Here is a 21,176-nt window from a genome sequence, read left to right as displayed (position 1 = left end):
GAGAGTTGGGGTTGTTCAGCCTGGAGAAGAGAAGGCTCTGGGCAGACCTTAGAGCAGCCTTCCAGTACCTAAAGGGGCCGACAAGAAAGCTGGGGAGGGACTTTTTACAAGGGCATGGAGTGACAGGACAAGGGGCAATGGCTTTAAACTGGAAGAGGGAAGATTCAGATGAGCTATGAGGAAGAAATTCTTCCTGGTGAGGGTGGTGAGGCAGTGGCAGAGGTTGCCCAGAGAAGCTGTGGCTGCCCCATCCCTGGGAGTGTTCAAGGCCAGGTTGGATGGGGCTGTGAGCAACCTGGTCTGGTGGGAGGTGTCCCTGCCCACGGCAGGGGGGTTGGAGCTGGATGGGCTTTAAGGTCCTTTCTAACCCAAACCTTTTAATGATTCTATGAAACAAGTGTTCAAGCTTTTCCTCTGTCAGTATTTCTAGTTTGAAAACACTGTTTATCCTGCTTTCTGTGGGGGAGAGGAAAAGGAGAACACTTACCCACTTTGCGGGCAGAAGGGAGTAATCCTACAGTTCGGATGACAGGTATGTCTGGAGGAGCAGATCGCTCAATTAAAAAGGGAAAGCATTGGTGTGCATGCACTGATACAAACAAGTGAGCTGAAGACCCCCAGAGTGAAGCAAAGACCACACACCACTTGTCACTGGCACGGACTGATGTTCTGCAGGTCAGCTGCCGCGTGCTCTCCCGGCCTTCTAAGGAAGCTTTATATGACTTGTTGAATAAAATGTACCTATCACGCAATACACAATGAATGCAGTGTCCTGAGGATGACTAAGATCTCTAAAGAGACTTTTAACTAGGTTGTAAAGCAGCTAAAGAGAATAAACACTTCAAACAAAGCAGTAATATCAAACTGCCTGCAACTGAAAGTAGAATAGTTAAATACTCCTGCTGTTGATTTCCGGAAGTACCCTGGTAACTGAAGACAAAACAAAATAAAAGTTTCTAAATCTGCAACCATAATCCATTTTGGAAGCAAGGAAAAGGCAAAAATAAGGGTCATGGAGCTTTTGGGACACTGGCCTACAGCTGCCAAAGACTGACCTCCAAAATCTTGGACCCTGCTCAGACAGTCAGCCTTGCACAGCAGCAGCTCTCTCCCTACTCTGAGGAGTAAGTTCTGAGGAACCACCTCTGCTGTTAGGGTAATCCCGAAGTAGCATATTTATCTTTTGCGAAATCTGTAATTATTTTTGCATAAATGATAGCATATTTGCTGTAACATGGCAACTGTGTTGTCAGAGGATTTTGGAATGAGAACATCCTGATGTCATGAGACTTGTGTCCAGAACAACTTTACTACCAATACAGTCATAAGCTCAGTTTAACCAGAAACTACAGAAACGGGTAGCAAATAATATATCTTGTAGCCAGAATCCACCTCTACGATAGTACACATTAAACAAAGAATATTATTCTTATTGGATACCAAAGTAAAGAACCACGTTACGATTTTGGTACCAAGCATCACGCAGAGTCAAACACGGCTTAACAAGATCTGCCCACACACAGATTTCCTCAGTAGACACCACAGCAAAATCGCTCCTCAGTTCACAAAGTAATGGATCTCTCACAGAGAGACGGTAACATGCAGGCCGACACAGAAGTACAAGAGTCTCGTCTCCTACATAAATAAGCAAGAGGGTTAGTCTTCATCCAAGAATGGGGTGGACAGGGGGGATAGTTGGTATGGGTAGGAAAGCCACCCCAGTATCTAATACCCAGAAGCCACTGTCCAGTGGTGCAAGTTCATTGTGATTTTCTTCTTATCCTAAAAGAACAGAATGAAACGAGCTGCTGACAATCTGTCAAAGGTTGGAAAAGGTATAGGACATTGAACAAAACAAAAAAAATCCAGACTTCCACACCACATTTGTTAAGAGTGGGGGGGGGCTGTACCAATGTTTTTAAAATAAAAATACTACAATTAAATTAACACCTTCAGTGTATTTTAAGGAGCATGCAATATCATGACAAAAACGTATCAGTAGAATCTGGAGGATTTAATACTTGTCAAAGGCAAACAAAAAACCCTCCTCTCAGATAAGAGGGATCCTAGACAGGAATGCTCCACATCTGCAAGAACACAGCATACATACATAGCATACATATGTAACATACATAATCCCAAATATCAGCATGCGTTAAATTAAGTACAGAAACTTTATGCATTACCCCTCCTGTCTGGAAGAAGCTACAGAACAAGAAAAGTCATCAACATTTTAGTGAATCTGGGATGGCAGGGCCCTAAGCTCTAAGACTTTAGCCTCCAGGGGTTGCACAGAAGACAAATGGAGGAAACTGGAGGAAACCTCTGTGGGGTGAGCAGCGCAGGCAGCGGCCTGCCTCAATTCCCAGGAATCTCGAACGAGCTGCACGGACTCTGGGAGAGAGGGAAGCGTACAGAAGTGCCAGCCAAGGCACAAGGAAAAAAATGTAGAAATTTGAGTGCGTCTTTCTTCCTTTGGAGATTGCACTTCTTTTCTGAAGCGTGGGGCCTTTTAAGAGTTGTCCCAGAGAGTGCTCCAAGTGCTGTGGGAAAACAAATGGCACATGTGTGCTTCTGATTGTGCCTAGAGCAGAATCTCTCCTCTACCATGTACAGCAAAGACTTGCGCTGAACCTCAACGCAAAGCACAGGAGCCCTACCCAAACTTCAAGGGCAACAAGCAAGGACACTTCAGTGACCCAGTGTCCTTGCAGAATTCACCAGTCATGTGCAAATCCCAAGATTTACCCAAGCTGGGGGAGTCTGAAGGAACCAGCGGTAGTTTCAGACAGACAGCAGTTGAGTACCTGTCTCAGAAGATACTATAGGGAACACTCCAAGGCTCAGACGCACTTTGCCAGCAACTCAAAAGCTCAGGCATCCACTGTTGAAATCTCACGAGTCTGTTTTCTTTAGCCTCAGAACTAGTACATCAGCTTTTTGAACGACCTAAGACCAAGGGGTAGAGATAAACTGCATTGCCAAATAACCTTCAAAGGTTATTTCATCAGGTTCACCATCACTACGCTGTTTTCTTAGCATAGCTTCCCTGCCCTCTGATATTCCCATCCTTGATTCATCCATTCAACCTTTGCTCAAATAACCGCCTCAGTCAGACTAGAAAAGCACGGTGGGGATTCTTCCCAGGAAATCTGCATGAATACATGGGCTTGCAGAGGAATAAGAAATATCATCAACATGCAAATAAGCCAGGAAAAGTTTAAGATTATATGTCTCCTAGCCTTCCTCAAATCCTTCTCCTTCTACACCACCAAGGCTCTCACCTTACCCTCCCCAGACTTCTCCCACATACACCCAAGATCACAGGAGCATCAAGTTTACATCTGCTGAAGATTTTTGCGTTTTACTTAGAAGGATTTTCGTAGTTCTAGATTCACTTATTAACCAAAAACTGCTTAAAGGATTAATAATGCAGCACATTTTTAACATATACTAGCATGTCTCGGGCATTTTAAAACACCTGGGAATTTAAGAAAGCCACACTTAATAGTTTCCCTGTCCACTTTTCCTGAGTGCCTATGAACTAGGGCTACTCACGCAGCATGTAACACCACTTTGCACGGGCATCCAGAGCTACCTCCGAAGAACTGGGAAGGAGCCCACCTCCAGATGCAAAACTTCATCACTGTACAAAACGCGGCTGGCCGCCACAGCCTGGAAACGCATCCACGTCCAGCCGCACGATATACCCACCACCTCATGGAGCTTTAAAGATCATACGCTGACCAAAGGATTAGAAAGTATGAGAAAGCAAGACATGTTACCATTTTATTACCAGGGAAATAGAAGTACTTTGTTTATTCAAAACCCTTTCCTACTCCTCCTCCTGTGAGGAGAGGTTAAAATATAAAGGGCTACTCCTGTACACAGAACATTAAATGAATTTATATTTGCGTTTTTAAGGTCTTGAGGAAACAGAAAGGCCAGAACTGAAAGCAATCAGTGCACTGAACCAGACAGCTAAAACAACAAAAACCACAGAACAATGAACTCTTATTTCCCAAGTTTAGATGTCACCATTACACTTTCCTATTCATGCAGCATACTGCGTTTTGAAAAGCTAGACTGTTTTTCTCTGCCTGAAAGGAATACAAAGAGTTCCTATTTTTTTTTCTAACTACTTTGGTAGTTAGGAAAACAAAAACTGATGGAGTGCAAACCACTGAACAGGAGAAACCTTTGGCAGGTTGAGAATCTGACATATTGGAAGGTGGGTTCAAAATACAAAGCTAAGAAATGAAAATACTGTACATCTCCAAAATCTTATGTGAGAATTCCCCCTGCAGCATCCCAGATGGTGTGTGTTTTTTGCCTTTTAATTTGAAGAGCTGTGAGACAACCATAACACAACCAAACAGTGGAAAGTAACATCAGTCATCTTCTGCCATGGCCCCCCCTGCATCACCTCGCACGGCGCGTTTTTCATTTGAAGAGTTAAATCATGCGATAACTGCGACATGATTAAGCAGAGGGAAGCAGTATCAGTCACCTTCTGCAATGAACCACAGAGAAGAGAAAGTAATGCAATAAAATGGGCTATTAACACTGAACATTGGATATATGGAAGCAACTGCTCCTTGCCACCTGCGTTAGTCCAACCCATCACTAGAGAAAACACTTCCCTGTGCACTAACTTCTAATGACACACATGCATCTACCCAACCATAAATGTTCACACCATCTGTTCTCGTCACAGTTGAGCTCTCAAGCCAACTTCCAAGTCAGGCTGACCAGAGTTCACATGGCTCTGATCCACCAGCTCTTTTGCAGCTCGTTATTCATTTGCAAAGAGAATTACTAAGCCAACAGAGTGGTTCCTTTCGGATAAGGTCTGCCACAGACAGGACCCAACTCAGTACCCAAAATATTTTGTCAATTAATGCTCATGTATTTCTAAAATGTTTTAACTAATGTGTTTCTTCTGTCTCTCAGATGTTTGGGGTTTTCTTCTGGTTTTCTCCTCTTACAAGCTTTTGCAAATGTGCATAAAATTATATGGTTCACAGAAATTTTTCAGCAACTGCCTGGAGACTCATTATGCTTCATCAATTATATTACCATATAAATATGGCACTAAAAGCACCAAACAAATAAAGGAAAGATGCAAATTTCAGATAGTTACAGGAAGGTGAAGTGGCCACTGAATATTCTTTAGTGGCAAAGGGTCAATGTGAAGTTAAATCATCAAGAAAAAAAAGGCTCCCCGTTATGCTATTTCTTCTCTTGAATATTCAGTTACATCCTTCACTTATTTACAAGGTTATGCAACCTTGCTGTCTCCCACCCCATCCATCACACCTCAGAGAGCATTTTGTGCATATCCACTGCATATAAAGAGGCAAAAATAGCTGACAGTTGCCCTAATTCAGTAACATGGATTCGTTGTTTCTAGATCACTGGGTCGTAAGGTTGCTTAAAGGTGACCCACCAGCCCCTGAACTTCTTTCCTGCAGAACTGGTAAGTTCACCAGGTCATCAAAAAAAAAAAAAAAAAAAAGGTTTTCACTCTCTCACAGTTCAGGACAGTATAAGCAGCAAACATTACAAATGAATGATAAACCCACGGGGTTTCCAAAAACACATTTTACAAGACAGTTTCTCCTAGCATCCTTTTCTGATTTTCTCTCTGCAGATGCCAGAGTCATTCTTCTTCCAGAAGTACAACTAGAAATACCAGCACTCTGCCTCTTGCTAATCACAGGTAAAGGGAAGAGCAGAGATAAAGAATTGGACTTCTAACCCATAGGCAGCCTTTTTTGGACAGAAAGGAGCTTTTTTTCTTTCAACCTCTTTTTTTTTCCCCTTCTTAAATGCTAGGCATTTCAGAGAGCTTCGGGAAAGAAATCAACATTGCGACAGATACGTGTATAAAAATAGGATGTAAAGCATCCTTTAAACTGGAAAATAAAGCAGGCTTTCAGAAAGGCAGAACTACAAGTCAAGCATTTTATTACTGTATTTCCACCACCTGCTCTCCTGTGCTCTTTCCCGCCTCCCCACCTAGAACTACAGACAAGTCCATGAATTAGGCAGGAAAGTGTTCTGCAGGACATAGATAGCAACTACAGAACCAGAATAACCCTACTAACCCAGTTTTATAGACCATGTCATCGGGCAGTATAGATCAAGCAGATTAACATTCGGAGCTTACCATTTCGAGACAAATCAAGTTCCACCAGCTGCATGAAATTCGCTATTTCTGGAGGGAGCCGCTGGATTTCATTATCACTAAGTCCAAGCTTCCGTAACTTCACAAGTTGGAAGAAAGGCTGAAAGAAAGAAAAAATTTCATGTCAGAAAATATTCATATAACTCAAATAAAAGCATGGTAAATGATAAGCAATAACTGAAAGCAGCTTTCAAAATTTGAGCTAATTAAAGTTATTGCTTAAAATCCGATATGCAGACCTCTTTCATACTTGCATCAGAATGGGCATTTTGCTTTAATTTTCACATGCGAACAGAATATAATCTGTGTTCTACCTAAAATGAAAATTTATTTTAAGAATAAAAAAAAAAACATTCGTAAAGCTTGCTATTAAAGATCACAGCAGACAGAGACTAGTGAAATCCAGAGTGCCTGCTTCAAAATCATTAACGGGGTGAGGTTACCCCGCAGCATAATTAAAAGCATCCTAATTACACACCGGGGCTCATTAGGAAGTTAATGCAGAGGGACACTTCTAAAGGACGATCCAGAAAACCCACAGAGAGGGGCTGCCAAGGTCTTCTTCACCGGCAAGCACCATAACCATCTAGGTTACCGAGCCAGCCTCCCATGGGAAGACTTTCTTTCCAGCCTCATGCACCTCCTGCTCCGTGGCCCAGTTTCAGAAGGACTAATGAAAGTTGGGCAGCATACGCACAATTCCAGGTCTTCCCAGTTTGAGTAGGAACCCAAGCCAGCCCTGTCTCTACGCTGAGGTTGTGGACACGCAATGCAGGCAGGACACTAACTTTCCTGGACTCCCAGCTCTGGGCTCAGAGGGTCTGGCAGACCCCAAGGCAAAACAACCGTCAAAGGAGACAGGCCAACCTACAAGTCAGGTCAACCCCAGGCCCTGGGAGCAGTTGGCGACGAGAAGACAAAATGGCCATTAAAACCCTACCGAGACGTAGGCATCCCTAGGAAAGTTGGAGAGCTCTTATCACACCTTTCCTCTCTTCCAGGCAGGCCTTTGAATGACAATGACTGCAGATGGTGAAGATTTGTACAGAATTAAATGACTTGATATATAAGTCATCTTGACCATAACTGACCAGACTCCTCAAATTTTGAGTGAGTTTTGTGCCCCTTGAGCGCACAGGCATTTTTGCCCAACAGTTAGAACCTGTGCATCTCACCCACCATGGTACCCTCGTGGGTTTTGCCCCTTAGGGTAACCAGAAGGTGCTATTAAGATTGGGATATCTGCTTACATTTAACCACCTGCAATCCTTTCTTGGAAATTAGCACCTATTATTATTATTATTATTTTATTTATGTGCTATAGTGCATGCTCTGAATGTCACTCATTTCTATCTTAGATTGACAGGAAAAGGGGCAGTAAGATAGGCATCTTACTAGGACACAAGGTAACAGCACAGTCTTGAAAACCTATATCATAATACAGATTTTCAATCTTAGTTTGAGTGTCTTATAACCAAGATCATAAATCAGGTTTTAAGCGCAAGGTTTTTACAGCTTCAGCACCAGTCTTTCAATATACATTGTTGTTCCTCATCACATAAAAATAAAACACAACTGAAATCAATGTGGTTTGCCTCAAAACCATGGGTTCCTTTTAGGGAATAAAAAGGATAGAGCTTTAAAAAGTTTAGAAACACTCAGCAGTCAAAAGATGCGCCATATTCAAATGCGAGAAGTCCAAAGGTATTTTCTGAGTCAAAATGGCACTACTTCTTGCCCAAGTATCAAATGCCTTTGGTAACAGAGTTGAAATTGTAAGAGGAAAATAAAAAGAAAACTTTACAATTCTATATTTCTAGCTCCCTAAAAACATATATGGCAATTAAAATAGCCGCAAATGGTTTTTTTAAATCTTTCTTTGTCCTCACAAGATCCATAACTGAATTTTCATATAATTAATTTTTTTATCTTCTAAAAAAAATGCATCCCTTTTCCTAAATATTTATTAATATGACTAAACCAAGAATCCATCAGAAGCTTAGAAAAGTACTTAAAGATACTTCTGTGAAAACACAGCAGGAGTACACTCCACAGAAGAGATCCCAATCTGTCCTAACACTGTCTAAAATCAATACTTGCCAAAAAGCGTTCCTCAGCCAGTGTGTAGCTGCTAAACTGTATGACAGCTACAAATATTGATGTTCTACTACAAATCTTCTCATAAGCAACAATTGTCCTTGCCAGAGATGCTCTACAATGGCAAGTGAGAAAAGGCAGAAGGAAGACGGTTAAAAGGCAGAAGGAAGACGGTTAAAAGGCAGAAGGAAGATCAAAAAACTATTAAGAGCTAGGCATCCCTAGGAAGGTTTGAAGGCCCTCACCACACTCCACGTGTCAGTGTTGTATGTCGTTATTAAATGTGCAGAGCACATGTGTGCAACAAACAAAATCACACAATATTTAAAGGCTTTTCCTGTTTCTTTAACTGACTACTTAAAAGAAAAATGAACTGGGAGCTCGCTTTCCAGTTTGCATAACAATTTTTAATGAATGACACCATCTCCTAGATAAAATCAGAAACTTCAGTTATGTGAATGGCATTTCTTTGAACTTCTTGTTTGTTTTTTTCCTTTAAACTACAGAACTCAAGCAGTCTTGCATGTTTAGTACATCCTACTCTCATGTCAGTAACTATTCTTCCTTTATCCAAGGCACATCATTAGTGCTCTAAAGCACTGCTGGAGGGGCAAGCACCTCCTTTTTGCCATATTTCTTTTACCTATCAAAAAGACCACAGGGAAGACAGAGAATTAAGAGCTCACTGAAGAGAGTTCAACACATATAAACATATATATACATATATGTGTGTGTATATATATAAAAATATCTGCAATTTCTTAAATATATGCCAACCAGAAACACGTTCCTAATTCAATATATCACAGTTCAGTCACTATTTGAAAAGCTGTAACACGAATCAAAGGGCAATGGGGTTGCACATCCACCCAGCACGCTGTAATAGCAGGTTTTGATTGCAGACCCGACGTCTCTACGAATATCTTGGCAACACTTTTAACACTGCTTAGTTTAGTCAGCCTAATTAATAGTGCTTCAATGAGACAAATCATTCCATGAGCATCAGCACTAAAGAAGCCTACAACTTTCTATTCAGCGGCAATTGCCAACCTTCAGTTGAAGCTTTTCCTGCTATCAAAGAATTTATAGAGGTTTCTCTTAGATGGATTTTCTAAAAGCACACATCTTGAATTGAGCCCTTCTCACACTGGAAGACTAACGAAGTCTCTCTCAGCCACATATTATTTAAAAAACTTCCTTCTGACAAAATTGGGTTGATGTCAGCCAACGGAAGAAAAAAAATAAGAGATAAGTGCGTGACTCACTGAAAAGTATAAACAGACGGTGTGATCCCACAGTCCTCATTTTTCATACTTTTTTTTAAAAGGATACCACTACAACTGGCACTCAATTCTAGAGTTAACAGAATTAAGCCAAACTAGTAGGATTGATAAAACTCAAGATTTTCTCCTGTGCAAGCAGCCAAAACAACCCATGTCTCTGGCTTTCTTTCAATGGTTCACTCCTGCAACAACAAACATTCATGCCCAAGAATCTTGCCTGAATGTTTCAGCACCTTTTTGGGGGGGGGGGGAAGGAAATGGATTAAAACAATAGGCAATTGAAATAAAAAAGACAGGAGGGCACAAAGACCTACTTGCAGTTAACGCTGTTTAAGGGAAGGAGCAACATCTCCCTGCTACAGCCTTTCCAGTGCTAGAGACGTGTCAGGCTCCGAACTCATTTGGCATAGACAGCATAACTAAATGCTTACTGTCTTAAGCAAAATGTTTCCATAAAAAGGCTACTACTAGCAGCAAAGAGATTTAAAATTAGAACCTTTATGAAATCCACTGCCTAATTTTCAAGATTGGGCCAGCAGCAGCAGTAGAAATTAGAACGAGAGGGCCAGGAGGAAGAAAACTGCAAATTAACTCCAGTCTCAGGGTTATATTCACACAGGATAGAAAGAGGTTTTTTGGTTTTGGGGTTTTTTTTGGTGCAGGCACTTGAGCTGTTGCTGACAAGCTTAAAAATTTGTGAGTACTTACTCTTATGTCAAGTTTCCCTTAGACACCAATATGGATTTTCAACATACACATGCTGCCTCAGCTTTTAAGGCTTTTTCAGGAAATTACAGTGTTATATTCAAACAGGAATGAACGAAACCACCAAGACACAGTACATTACTAGGTCTTGCTTCTTAAACACCATTTATATTTATTTCACCCATTTTCCAAACCTATAACTGACCAGCTAAAGGATATCTGAATTTTAGAATTAAAAAGCAACATATGGTAACTTAAATGTAATTTAACTCCTAATTGCATTTCTGCTTCAAATCTTATTTCAGGCTCCATTTTCTTGCTTACAACGTAAGACAAAAATTAATGGGAGAAGCCTTCACCTTATTTGTTCACTTCCACTCACCAGCTACGTGTCCTCCTTCACTCACCGGATAAAGGGAATTGCAATCAATCCTTCCCCCCGCCCCTCTTTATACTGCCTCGGAAAGACCTCGGAAAAAGGTCTTTCTTCAGGCAAACACAAGCAGAAGTTGCAATTTGATTTTGCTAAGCAAAGCGGTAAAAGAGATAAAGCATCAAATCCATGAAACAACCTCCCAGTACGGCTGACACAAAGCTCTCCAGCTCCCTCGTCACTTGCTTTTGGCCACTAGAAGTTATTTTTTTTTGCCTGCACCGTTCCACAGCTTCACCAAGAGAGCAGGGGAAGTCCAACCTTTATTCAGACAAACACACTGCCTGGTGGTCAGGACACTACGAGGAGAACAAAGATTAAATCAGGTAAGGCAGAAGCAGCACGGAATTCCAGTGTTCTGCTTCCTAGGAATGTGTTTAATAACCAGGCTCTGGTACAGGCATACGTACAAACATATTCCCTCATCTGTCCAAAGGGCAAAGGCCAAGAGGGAAGGGCGAGAAGGGTGAAGGCCAAGAGGGAAGGGCGAGAAGGGCCAAGAGGAAAGGGTGAGCTTTTCTTCGTTCCTCCCCGACTCTACCGTTGTAGAAGTCATCAACAGTCAACTCTTTGAAAGAGCAGCCATAGGGGACACTCAGTGCTAAGGATTCCAAGAGGACAGGACACCCTATGCCCTACACTAACCAACTGGTGGGATTTCAGACGTTCCTTCTACTCCAAAGTCTGCCAGCGGACATCCTGGCCCAGAGGGAACGAGAACCATGGCCACACTTACAGCAAGCCATAACACACCCCGTCCTCCAGTCAAGCCTCAAGGCAGCCCCAGGCAAAAGCCGCAACAACTTGTAAGCAAAAAACTCTTTCCAGGATGCAATCCTGTACATCACCGTCTCAAATCCATCCCAGAGACTCCCGCCGGTGGCACGAGCAGGAGAGCTGAGGAAAACCAGCCAGAGGAGAGCAAACAGACACCTTCCCCTAGAAGCACACCCTAAGTAGTTGCACAATGAAACGCTGAGGAAGCTGGGTCCTACTCCAGATTCATGAAGTGTGTAATGAGCTCCCAGCAGACCCCAGTGAAGTCTGGTATGGGCACTATCAGCTTAGCATCTCCCCCAGAGTCTGCTATCAACATCAAGATCCCTCAAGTCTCTCATCTGCGAGCAGGGACAGCTGGGGAGGGCAAGAGAGTATCACAAATACAGATCTCACGTCATCCTTTGGGCCAAACACACTTTAATTTTTAAATCAAGTACTAAGTGAGATACCGAAATGATTTCTGAGGGCAAGGACTAATTCACAGTGCAGCACAGCACAGCCGTCACACAGCTGATGTCTCTGTATCAAGGCGTGACTGGAAGCAGCAAACGGTTTTCCTCTGAAGGCATGAGGAGGTGCAGCAGCAGCTAGTGATGGACCACGGCACGCAGACCTCTGCCCACTCGCCAGGTGGCAAGTCGGCAATGGACAACTGCTCCGCGAAGCTGAGGGCTCTAATTCTGTCTCCACACATTCCATGGCAAAGCCAGAACTGCTACCAGCAGGGTGAAAGATTGTTTCACATGCCCAGACCATGGTTGTAGAATACACTGAAGATGTACTTTGGTCTTGCAGCATCCTAGCACCAACTCTGTCATCATGAATATTAATGGCAGATGGGCAGACATTCAACCAGGAATCCATACAAAACATTAATAAAATTACTAGATTTCACAACAAGAGAAAGTATTAATGAATTAATTGCAGATCCTACTCTCAGTTGTTGCCATTCATTTCTAAAAAAACAAACAAGGGACGATCTACTCTCAAAAAGCAGCACACTGCAGCACTGAATCAAAATGCTGCTCTACCGAGCGATGCATTGAACAGGTTGTCTCATACTGTTTCCAGGCAAGTAAGGATTTACTTTCTCTTTTATGTCGATTAAGCAGAGGAAACGAAGGTTAAAGAGCACTTGATGCCATAGCCGTTAGGGTACAGAGGTGGGAGGGACGACCTCTGCCTTTAAGAGAGGCCAAAAAACATCTGCCACAATGAAATATGGATTCATTGCAGTTAAATGCATTTGCCATTTGGAGAAACAAACAAATAAACAAAACCAAACCAAAACAAAACAAAAAACACAAACCAAACATATTTAATCTCACTAATGAATTCACAGTATGCATTTTTCCAGTATACAAGATTGTCGGCAGGAGGTAACATCTTTTTTTAGAGCAACTGATACAATTAGAAAAAAAACTCTATGTATAATCATCAAATGTATTTTAGAGCTACAGAGGCATAATCTCTGTATAATCTTATCTGTGCCCATCACACAGAGAAAGGGATGCTATCAATTTACTACAAGAATACAGCCCTTACAGGAAAAAAAGTTGAAAGTATTGAAACATAACCACCTAATTACTTTCTTCTGACTGAGGTCAAAAATCAGGAGAATTCAGCTGTTACTGCAAAAAAACTGCTGTTAGAAAATATTTCAAGCAGACTTCAAAATCTCCTGAACAATCTCAGGGACATTAACAGGGAAGTCAGAGTTTGCAGGAGACACTAGACTAAGTTCTCCCTCTGCTCCCATCAGACCATGGCCTTTCAAATTTGAAGGCATAGTATTTTCTTCAAGTCTTAAGCAGAAGAATCTAGAAGCTTACAGAAAAACTAGAGATATTTATCTGGTAATAAACTTACTTGGAGTCTTCAACACAGTGTTCTGTGTTTAGAGGGATGCTAATGTAAGGATCCAATGTTGCTTCTCTGCAAACTCTTATTTATGTTAATAATTCAAGCATGCGTTGCACACTAGTACTAATTGATGATGCTCACAAAAGCTTTTTACGAAAGGTTAAGTATTCTCAAGACACTGAAGTTGTAAAGTTGCAGGTGTTCTTAGAAAGTATTTTACATAGCATTTGTCATACTGAAGAAAAATTCCTAAACTTTCAGTAAAACTACCTTTACTGTGTGCATACAATTTACTTCAGTTTCACACTGTGGCATAGCTCTCTCTCCAATATTAGCTGGAAGTACACGCTTGTTCAAATCGTACAGTGGTATTTCTTCAAGGATTTACAGCAAGGATTCAAGGATTTGGTGCAAAAACACCACGACACTACCAATGTTAAAAGTAAAACACAATTAAACATTTGAGGGTGAATAAACAGTGAAAACCACGATGATTCTATTTGTATCATTAAAAACAAGAAAGCCAAAGACAGGTAAAACCTTTGATATGCCCTCTACAGAATCATGTAACAGTTGAGGTTGGAAGGGACCTCTGGAGACCATCTAGTCCATCCAAAGCCCCTGCTCAAAGCACGGGTCACCTAAAGCAGGTCACCCAGGACCATGTCCAGCCAGATTTTGAGCATCTCCAGAGACAAAGACTCCACAATCTCTTTGGGCAACCTTCAACCACGCTCAAGTAACAAAAGTGTCTTCTTCTTTCAGACAAAATTTCCTGTGTTTCAGTCTGTGCTCATTGCCTCTTATCATTATAATGTCACGGGACACCTCTGAGAAGAGTTGTGCTCTGTCTTCTTTACACCCTCTCATCAGGTATTTATATACACCAGTAAGATCCCGTGAGCCTTTTTCTTCTCAAGGTTATGAACTATCCCACCTCTTTCCGTCTCTTCTCACGGCAGATACTCCAAACCCTTAAATAGTCTTCTGTGGCCCTTTGCAGCATGGACCCAGTCCAGTACACCCATGACTCCCTTCTTCTGGGAAGCCCAGCACAATGCTGGCCAGAGAAGCATCACCTGCTGGCAACGCTTTCCCCAACGCAGCCCAGGATACCGTTGGCCTTCTTTGCCATGAGGGAGCGTTGATGGCTCACGGTCAACTTGTCCACCAGGCCATCCAGGGCCTTTTTCTGAAAAGCTGCTTTCCAGCTGTCTGGCCCCCAGTCTGTACTGGAGCATGGGGTTATTCCTCCCCAGGTGCAGGACTTTTTTCTTTACTGAGCTTCACGAGATTCCTCTCTGCCCATTTCTCCAGCCTGTCCAGGTCCCTCTGAATGGCAGCATAAAAATCTTTCTTATCAATCACCTCCAAGCAGACCCCTGAACATGCCAAAGTCTGTTTCCTGAAGCCCAGGGTTGTGATGCTGTTTTTTGCCCCGTACCCTTCTCTCAGGATCCTGAAGCCCACCATCTCATGGTCACTACAGCCAAGGTGACCATGGTCACTACAGCCATAGCAACCCTGACCTTCACATCTCAATCTGTACTTCCTCGTTTAGAAGTATGAGGTCTAACAGAGCACCTCTGTCCATTGACTCCTTGATCAGTCATCAAGACTGACAGAAGTCATCAGTGCCCTCCAGAAAACTCCTGGATTGCTTATGTCCCGCTGTGTCGTCCGTGCGGCAGGTGTCAGGGTAGTTCAAGACCCGTGTGATAAGACCTGGGCCTGCAATCGTGAGGCTTCTTCCACTTATCTGAAGAAGGCATCACCTACTACTTCTTCCTGATCAGGCAGTCTACAGCAGGCACCCAAAACGACGTCACCCACTAATCCCAACTTGCTCTTAACTGGCCCATCATCCATCCCAAGGCAAAGCTTCACATATCCCTGCTGCTCTCTCACATGAAGGGTAACTCCCCGTCCTTGCCTTCCTGGCCTGTCCCTCTTAAAGAGCCTGCGGTCATCCATTGCAGTACTCCAGCCATCTGAGAAATCCCACCACATCTCCGTGATCCCAATGAGATCTATAAATCCGAAAAAAGGAAATCAAGCTTCTAGATGTTTACATCTTAAGAAGGGACAGTTACAACCCGTAAGCACAAATTCAAAGAGAGGTACAGTACGATACCATCTCTTTCCACAGCAGATTACTGGCCACCGACCAAGCAAGCGTCTTTCAGGCTTATGGTTGCATACTGGGAGAAACTATGGTAGAACAGTGACATTTCATCTAAAAAGGGTTCCCCCCCAACCCTACCCCAAGAAAGAGGTGTGGTATGGGAAGAAGAGAGGGACTTTTTCTTAAGGAGCTTTCACAAGATTTTGGTATGATAACAGCACCCTGAATTTCAACACCACACATAAGAAAGAGATACAGACACCGCCGGAGCCGAACGCCGAGCAGCAGCACACCATCGGCTTCTCTAACACAGAAAGTGGGGCACGGGAGGAGGCCAGGGTTTAACCAGGTCTCTTGGGGAAGGGGTCTCGCATCAATCAACTTGACAGAGAAGCTTTGGCATCTAACACCAAGAAGAAATCTGTAAGCTCAGACAGAGCAGTGAAATGACTCAGAGTTGTATCAGATTAGGTTTACAAACACCATATAAAAATCATTCCCAGAAGAAGAAAGTGCATACATAAAATTCTGATTTATTTTTTTTGCCATTGGAGTTTTCACATAAACATCATCTGTAAAAAGTCTCACGGGAAAGTGGCCTTTATCCTTTGAGTACAACAACTGAGCAGCAGCAAGACAAAACAGAAGCAAAACAAGAGTTAGAAGCTATTTCCACCACCCACCAATGCAAAGAATGCCAGTGATTTAATATAAAAGCCAAAACATAATACTGCATTCAAAGGTTCATAAGATATTTCTATTTTTTTACCAGTGAGAAAAAAAAAATACGCAGAGATCCAGTTTTGTACTTCAAATTCCATGGACAGAGAAATTAAGTCGACAGGATGTACTGGCCCCTAAAGTACAGGGATAGGAAACAACACTGCATCAACTACAGACTGGTCTATAGAACGGAAAGCATTTTATTTTTATATGATGCCTTTCATTAGAGAAGCTATTGAAATGCATCACGCAGAACGTGTTATTTTCTTCTATCAAAGCAATTTGCCAGAAAGCCTACTCTTTGGTGAAGTATAGGTTTTGACGTGTAGCAAATGATACACTACACATTACAGCTTGAGTTGAAAAAGCCTTCAAGTGTTCACTCCTAAGGAGAATAAAAATGGTCGAGGTTTAGAAAAAAAACCCACAAACTACATTTTTAAGTCACTCTATGGACACTGGTGACCACATACTATGTTTTTTTCCAATCAAATCAGACAGACTAAATATTCAACAGAAGGCACTTAGGATCCAACACAGGAGAAGGAATTATTTAAGCAAGTCAAGAGCCACACTCTACCACCAGCCTTACACAAAGCCCTTCCTTTTGAGACTGAAGGTTGCAGCTTTTTAACTTGTCTTGTAGAGCACAAGTGGCGAGAAGCACGCTGACAGATCGAAATTGCTGTTCTGTGGGAAAACAGCCACATCTGCCAAGAAAGGCTACAGAGATCTCAATATTGTGGAAAACCACCAGGAGCTTAATAGTACACAGCCTGCTCCTCCAGCACATCCCACCAGGCTGGCTCATCCCGCAGGAAGGGCAAGAGCAGAAGGAGGAATCTGGGAGACAACAGAAAGGAAAGAGATCGAGCAGAGTGCAAAGAAAAGAAAAAAAAAAAAAAGGTTGGAAAGGCAGCTGAGAATCTGGCACAGAGGGACAGGAGAGGAAGCAAAGAATCAGAAAGACAAAGCAGAGCGAGCTGTTTAGGTCGGAGGAAGCAAGCAAGATGCTGGGACATCAAGGACGGGGGAGGATGGGAAAGTAGGAACACGCAGGGCAAGGAGTCCAAAACTCCAGGGGTAAGGACAGAGAAAGGTCGCCGTCAATGTAAGTACAAGTTCTCCATCACGTACCTGGGGAAGGGAGGGAAGAAGGGATCCAGCAGAGCAGTTAAGGAGACCTGGGGAAAGAATCAGTGTACTGCCATGGGAAAGCAACAGGATCCTCACGCAGCAGCAAAACGATATAAAAAAATTTCTACGTTACTGTACAAATATAAATTATTAACTTGTATTCCTGAGAATCTGGTAGGTATAGCTTAAGAAAAAAAAAAAAAAAAAAAAAAAAAAGGTGAAGAGTGGAAATAATAGGGGCAAAGACATCTCCCTCTGCTTCCAGAACATTTCTTTTCCAGATGAACCCTTCCCACCCCCCTCCTCTTAGAAAGAGATGAAGAACTGTACCATACATTTTGGTCAGCCAACACTACAAAAATAAAACCAACAAAGTAATTATTTCAAAAGAATTCAATGGTATTTCTTGTTTCTCCTCGGGATACTTCAGATGACTCTCGTAATGTACAACACAGCAATATGGCTGGGTCTTTCTCTTAGTCCTTTCCCATCAAGACACTACAGCAATTCTTTAACTTGTCTTTTGAGGGGATTTTCGCGTGTGTTTGTTCTGTTAGGGTTTTTTTGGTAACATCCTAACATACACCATGCTCTATTGTCCTCCAGAATAATCGAGGTTTTAAATATGCTAGCAAAGACTGCAGATTAAACAAAGCCTAAGACTACTTCTGTACCTCAAAATGGAGGTTTCAGGGTATTATTAGAGTGTATTCTTTTACCGGTATATTGGAGCAAGCCAACCAAAGAACTTTTCGTTGCTACTTAATAGAAAGGGGGGCAGGGAGAAGCAGGGAAGGAGAAGGGGGGAAGCACGTGCATCCAACACAAATTGCCCCATCAACTTGGGAGAAACACAGCAAGTCCATGTATTCCAACATCAGCCTCCGAAACCTTTACGTTTGAAGGGACCAAAAAAAGAAATTGTGCAAGTGGAAGGAAAGCAGATGTCTAGAGATCAAGCCATTATCACTGTCTGAAGACTTGCCACACGGCAAAGCTGGGAAAAGAACTCACCAGCATCTACCTGGTTTCAGAGAAGTATTACAAGACCTCCCGCCTGCTGTAAGAGCCGTTTCAGCCCAGACCTGCCCACGCTGGGAAGATGAGGTCTGAACCACCGGCATGTAGAATGAAGAGCAGGGCAGCAGAGTTGGGTTTTGCCTGGTCCATCCAGGTACGGCAACGTCTGCTGCAAGTCACAGGGTCAACAGGGCAATTCTTCTTCACTGTTTCAAGGTCGGCCTTTACAGCGGCAGTTTCCTAAGGAGGATCACAACCATCTTGGTGACACGAACACCTTATCGGCGTTATGGGATATATTACGGCGTCAGCACAGCCCACGGATGATTCACCAGGAATTGGCACAAATCACTGTGAACTTCAGGACCTCATCAAGTACAGGAAAACATCTAACCAGGCACTGAGAGTTAAACAAGTCTCCTGACTTGCTTAGGCCCGAACTGTGCCCAAAACCAGCTTGATTTTGTGTTATTGCCTTTATGCACATAGGGAAGAAACTTAATGGAGGTAAGGTAAAACTAACGTGATGCATTACATGAGATGAAGGGCATAACGACCACTAAGATCTACGCTGATCTAACAGTTTGTTAATTATACGCTCTAATGATTTCCCTGGTGTTTTCTCTGCAAGAGGTACGGTGTACCCCAGCTTTTTGTGCTTATTTCCAACTCCGTACCTGTACTTTGCATCGACGCTACCCTTTTAATACAAAGGGGAATGAACAGCGTACCCTGTAACTACCTTCCACAGAGAGATCTTCCACTGTTCTCCAGAACCAGATCCCTATAGTAGAACTTCTAAAACTCTTTGCCGAGAGAAATGTTAAACGGGGCTCTTCCCATCCATTTCCACCTTCAATAGATTAGTTTCACATCCAGGACGGCAGCGGTATTTTTGCACCCGAAAATCCTAGAGAGTCAACACTTACCTGAGATGATGGCACTATGTTCCATCTATCAGAAAACATTAAGAAGGAAAGTTCATAGGTCCATGCGGGAAGCCCTAATAAAAATGCCTTCCTGCATTGCTGACAAGGCACAAAGTACTCGGGACAGATACTACAAGTATATTTCCGCGGTTGTATTTCATCGGATTCCTCCTAGTCCAGCTAAAAACCCACAAACGTCTTCCCACAGTATATTTAGGCACTCCTGTAACCTGATCCATGCGCATTAAAAAAAAAAAAAAAAATCTTCTTTCTAACTCCAATTTTCACTTGATTCCACTGCAATGCCAAGGAGCCTAGGTTGCTTATTTTTTTTTACCCCCTCAGCTATTTTTTACATGTATGGGATTTAATATGTACCCACACGTACATATGGGAAGAAGTGGTCTTTTTAGTGATCACAGGACAAAAAATTTCATCTATTATGGCTCAAGGAAGAGGAGAAACAATGAATAGTTGCACTCTATTTACAGAAATAAATACCATATAGTACCATGAACAACAGACACCATCGTTTACATTTGCACACAGCAACCAGCTTGTGGGGCATTTATTATTTTCAAAAACAAAACCAGAGAGCCGTAGGTCTCAATGGGATTTCGGTCTCGAGCACACTCAATACCCCCGCAATCAGAAGCATACAAGCCTGAAAGCCAACACTAAGAAGAAAAGTCGAGTACAAAAAGGGACTCGCAAGTCTCGTCTGTGCACAAAGGCAGCAGTAACTGCTGGAAGTAAAAATAGCACCCACATGAAGGCTATGTAAACCAGTTTTGCTCCACTTCAGAAGGATAAAGAGCTCAGTCACAAGAAGATGCAAACCCGCACCTAGGTTTTTCAAAAGAAAAAGCCAAATTTAATATGTCAGTTCAACTGAACATCTTTACTACTGTCTATAGGAAAACTTCTGCACTGCGATTACTCTTACCACCTAGAGTGAAAAAACAAGTTTATGTGAGTGAGTCGAGTTTAAAAACAGAAAAGTAAGATTGTTTAAGTTTTGGTATGAACAGTCCAACTTTGATTCAGTCGGAAACAAAGGGGCTTTTTAAAATTCTTCTGGCTAGTGAGTTCAGTTCTTGGATTCCAAGTTAGCAAGAGTTCACACTCTTTTACGGTGCAGCTCCCAGATAACACTTCCCATCCGGTCTCAGACTCTACCAACCACAACTCACAAAGGCTTTGGAAGTGACCAAAGTTTAAAGAGGAAACGCTGGAAAATGCCCTTGATTCACCAAGTCAAAAGTCGAGCACGCCTCCCACTCGCTCTGTACCCGTGGAGTTGAACAGTGCCTCCGTCACTGGAACTCCATCGGAGTGATGGAGTTGTGATGGAGTTCCTTCTGCAAAATCAGCAAGTGCCAACCGGCGAGGCATGCCAGCGGGTACCATCTCCACGTCTTAAAACCCCAATGAACTGAAAGTGAATTCACCTTTGACAATGCTACCAAAAGACTATTACATACAAAAATCTGGCTACGTCCTTCAGGCAAGAAGCAAAATACTGGCAACTGCACGGGACTTACACCGAGAAAAAGAAAAAGCTTATTTGCCTCTCGCATTTCGCGTGACGAAGTTTCCAGGAGTGGAAGGCAGAAAGGGGAACGCTGTCACCTGCTAGAGGGTTTTGTTTTTCCCGTGTACAGAGCAGACAGCATCTATCGAAAGGGGGGAAAAAAGGGGGAGGGTTTAATACCCTCCAAGGTCTCGTAATTCCGATGACGTGAATGTTAATCACAACATATATGCGCATCCTGTGACCCCGGCCCTAACCCCTCCGCCCTCCCGACAGCGCTTCTCCTCCCGCAAGGCGCAGATCCCCAGTTTTCGCTCCCGAAAGCTCCCCTGCCATCCAACTCCTGTGAAACGCCGC

General features: G+C 42.7%; 1 protein-coding gene across 1 annotated transcript in view; it reads right to left on the bottom strand.

Annotated features, from left to right (window-relative positions):
* LOC104156165 (leucine-rich repeat-containing protein 1-like) overlaps positions 1 to 20,695 on the bottom strand; it is a gene marked incomplete at its 3' end in the record, with an annotated part of 54,855 nt that extends 34,160 nt beyond the window's left edge. Inside the window, exons 1-4 of the mRNA XM_009699603.1 lie at positions 20,578 to 20,695; positions 19,823 to 19,949; positions 19,286 to 19,310; positions 6,173 to 6,290 (exon numbers count right to left, since the gene is read on the bottom strand). Coding sequence (XP_009697905.1) covers positions 6,173 to 6,290; positions 19,286 to 19,310; positions 19,823 to 19,949; positions 20,578 to 20,695 — 388 coding nt within the window. The remainder of the gene's footprint in view (positions 1 to 6,172; positions 6,291 to 19,285; positions 19,311 to 19,822; positions 19,950 to 20,577) is intronic.
* Between the last annotated feature and the right edge of the window lie 481 nt (positions 20,696 to 21,176).

The sequence above is a fragment of the Cariama cristata genome, unplaced genomic scaffold (genome assembly GCF_000690535.1).
Source record: "Cariama cristata isolate BGI_N322 unplaced genomic scaffold, ASM69053v1 scaffold18664, whole genome shotgun sequence".
Classification (NCBI taxonomy): domain Eukaryota; kingdom Metazoa; phylum Chordata; class Aves; order Cariamiformes; family Cariamidae; genus Cariama; species Cariama cristata.
This window is presented reverse-complemented; position numbering and strand designations above follow the sequence as displayed.